Source organism: Scardinius erythrophthalmus (genome assembly GCF_964197995.2).
Source record: "Scardinius erythrophthalmus genome assembly, chromosome: 22".
Classification (NCBI taxonomy): domain Eukaryota; kingdom Metazoa; phylum Chordata; class Actinopteri; order Cypriniformes; family Leuciscidae; genus Scardinius; species Scardinius erythrophthalmus.
Window position 1 is genome coordinate 31,495,249 of NC_138242.1, and position 3,328 is coordinate 31,498,576.

At 34.0% G+C, this 3,328-nt stretch overlaps 1 protein-coding gene across 1 annotated transcript; it reads right to left on the bottom strand.

Annotated features, from left to right (window-relative positions):
- Nucleotides 1–515: 515 nt before the first annotated feature.
- On the bottom strand, nucleotides 516–2,926 carry LOC308682638 (uncharacterized protein). The gene is made up of 3 exons (XM_081352478.1): nucleotides 2,889–2,926; nucleotides 2,443–2,520; nucleotides 516–2,271 (listed from the first exon to the last, which is right to left on the bottom strand). Exon 3 carries the CDS (start codon nucleotides 2,262–2,264, stop codon nucleotides 711–713), a length of 1,554 nt encoding a protein of 517 aa, XP_081208604.1. The 5' UTR covers nucleotides 2,265–2,271; nucleotides 2,443–2,520; nucleotides 2,889–2,926; the 3' UTR covers nucleotides 516–710.
- Between the last annotated feature and the right edge of the window lie 402 nt (nucleotides 2,927–3,328).

A 3,328-nucleotide genomic window follows, 5' to 3' on the forward strand; every position in this document is an offset into this window, starting at 1 on the left:
AAATAAATTTAATAAGTTTGATGATTTCAATTAATTAGAAATGCTTTTAGATTACAAAAATTTAATTTAACCATTAAAATAGAGTCTTTAAGCTTTACAAAATGTTTACAGAATGCTGCTGGGTGCTCCCTGCACTTTTTAAGTTATTATTATTATTATTATTAATGTTATTATTAACAATTCTCAGATTTAAATATATGTTTAAAAGCATTTAAAGAAAGTATTTGTCATAACCCTTGGTTATTCTTAATTTTGACGTTAATTTACATTTTTACACACAAGACATAGGCTATATATAGGTTCAAAATATCGGTTATCGGTCTAATTAATGTGTACTAATCGGCATCGGCCCTGAAAATCACATATTGGTCGACCCCTACTTAAAATGTCATTGCTTTCCAACTGCTCTTTCAAATCCTGTAGGAAAATGAACAGTCCATATAAGTGATGTTGGTCACCAAAACATGAAATCTGTATGAAACACATAAACAAATGTGACAAATGTGACACAAAATGTGTATAAATTCTGTATGACTTTAATTTGACTAGCATATGATTCAATATAAGAACTTTAAATGATTTGTATATGAATATCAGTTATTTTCTACTAATACCATACAAATTTGCATACTTTTGTCACGTAAAACTCATATAAGACTTTTTTTAAAAGCATTTGCAGAGTAAATGCTAATATTTATGTTCTAATGGATTTATCTGAAATTTGTTATGTATCCCAGTGCTCCAGTATTTTTTACTCCTGCTCTCTTCTTGATGTCTTCTATTTTTTTAGCTTTTTCAGGCTCATTTATTTCCTTCAACTTCTCAATCAGAACATCAATATGCAGAAGTGTGAACAGAGAATCAGTGTTGAGTGCAATCATTTCCAGAGTTTCCACAGAGTAATAAGCTTCATTTAACAGCTTTTTTTTCTCTTCCTCAAATTCTTGCAGTTCTTCTTCCAGCTTTTTCACCAATGACTCACCGTTCCCAATCTTGCCATCATATTCTTTCTTTAAATCTTCATATGTCCTCTTCTCTTTCTTTGTCTTTGCTACATATAATTTTGCTTCTTTGACATGTTTGCTGTAGTGGCATTTCTTTGTGCACACTGTACACTGACCCTCTTTATCCATCATACTGCACCATGAGAGATCTCTGATCCACCAGCATCCTGGATAATGGCAGTTCTCCTCACAGACGCTGCAGCACATCGCCTCTTTGGTTAAGTGCCAAAATTTTGGTGTCATGGGTATCTTCTCCATAAAGGAAACTTCAACTTCATACTCAAAGTCATTATTGTCCTCTACATATTTCCTGTTCTCCTCCAGAGCAGCTTGAGTTTGTTTCAGCTCATTTTGCTTTTGTTCCATCACTTGAACACGTAGTTGTAGATTGGAGACATTTGCTTCCAACTGCTCCCGTTTCTGCAAAACTTCTTGAGTCATCTGCAAGGTTTTTGGTTTCATGTTTTCAAGAAACTTGAAAAATCCCTTCATTCCACTTTGACTGAGATTCCAGTATTTTTCATGCATTTTTTCACATTCTTCCTCAAAGTCTTCTGACTGACAGTTGTTAAACTGGAAAAACACTGGCTGATTCTTGTCATTCACTGCACACTTGACTTTAGCCTCTTTAACAGCCGTCAGGGCATTAGGTGGACCTCCAGTTGAGTGTGTGAAGAGCAAGACAATGTTTTCAGCAATATCTCTTCCAAATAAGGACAGAATTGCATCAAAAATATAGAGTTGTCTGTCAGAGAGTTTATTCTGAGATGCTCTAATCACCAGACACACTGCATGTATTTCATGAATCCTTTCTGCAGATTTACTTAGTTTAAACAAACTCACAGTGATCTCTTTATCAAGATGAAGTCCACGCGTGTCTCCATATCCTGGTGTGTCGATGATTGTTAAATCGATTGGACTCTTTTGTAGATAAAACCCATAAACAGTGGTTCTGAAGGTCTGACTGTGAACTGATGTTGGGTCACTCTGATCATCTGTGATCTCAAACCAAACCTTGTCTTCTCTCTGAACACCCAACATGTAGTTGACGATAGCATTGATCAGGGTTGTTTTTCCTGTTCCGGTTTCTCCCACCATCAGAATGGTTTTATGGGGTTTCTTTGAGTCTTTCTCCCCAAAAGTAATGTTTCTATATGGTTCAGATTGATCCAAATCATGTGTAAGACGGTATCGAGCAGGATTTCTTTCTTCAATTTTGGTGCTTTTCTTGATGAGTTCATTAATTTTGCATGTTTCCATGTTTTTCCTGTAATGTTAAACAGAACAAAACATCAACAAAAACTGTGTTGATCATGTGTAAATGCAGTATGTGGGATGGTTTGCTTGGTTAGTTCAGTTAAGTTAAGACTTAGACCACTAAACTCATTTTATGTCACAAATGATGAACCTATTATTGTTAGCATGCATCTTGTCTTACTCTTTTGACGACAGTTGAGTATTTTTCACAAATGGTTTTCAAGCTGGGAAGTCTTCCAGGTTACCAAGCATTTTGGTGCTAAATAAAATACAAACAAAATGATTTCTTCCACACAAGTTACAGAAAAAGGGAGTATTATTATTAATAATAATACACAAATATTATTTCCAGGGGAAATTTTAATATCTCATACCTTATGTAAATATTTATTCATTTTGAGTATTAGGCGATGATCTTACAGAGATTTATTTTTAAGATTTCACAACTCATCACTACATATGATCAATAGAGACTGAAGAGCACAAACTGATAACATATATAAGATCCTACGTACGTCCTCATATATCATTGTGTATAAAGTGAAATGTCCTTCATTAATATTATAAATATGGAGAGATCTTGACAGTAATCAGACAACAATTACGTTTTAAAATGGATTTACTTACTCTTTTAATGTTCCTTCTTCAACTGACTTGAAACACTTACAGACAAGCAGATCAACATGTGTTTTTATACTGAGGGAAACACCCATTTTATGCCATGTGATTTAGAGGAAAATAGGCCATTTATGCACAGCATAAATGGCCTATTTTCCTCTAAATCACATGGCCATAAAATGGGTGTTTCCCTCAGTATAAAAACACATGTTGATCTGCTTGCCTGCAAGTGTTTCAAGAAGTAGGGAAGCTTCAATAAAACAGTAAGTAGATCCATTTTAAAACGTAATTGTTGTCTAAAACGTAATTGTAAAACGTAAATATTGTCAAGATCTCTCCATATTTATTAGATTTATGAAGGATATTACACTTTATACACAATGATATATGAGGACATAACAACTTATGCATATGTTATCAGTTTGTGCTCTTCAGTCTCTAGTGATCAT

What these genes read in the sequence shown, in the direction of transcription:
- LOC308682638 (XM_081352478.1), bottom strand. Translation starts at nt 2,264, where the DNA reads ATGGAAACATGCAAAATTAATGAACTCATCAAGAAAAGCACCAAAATT.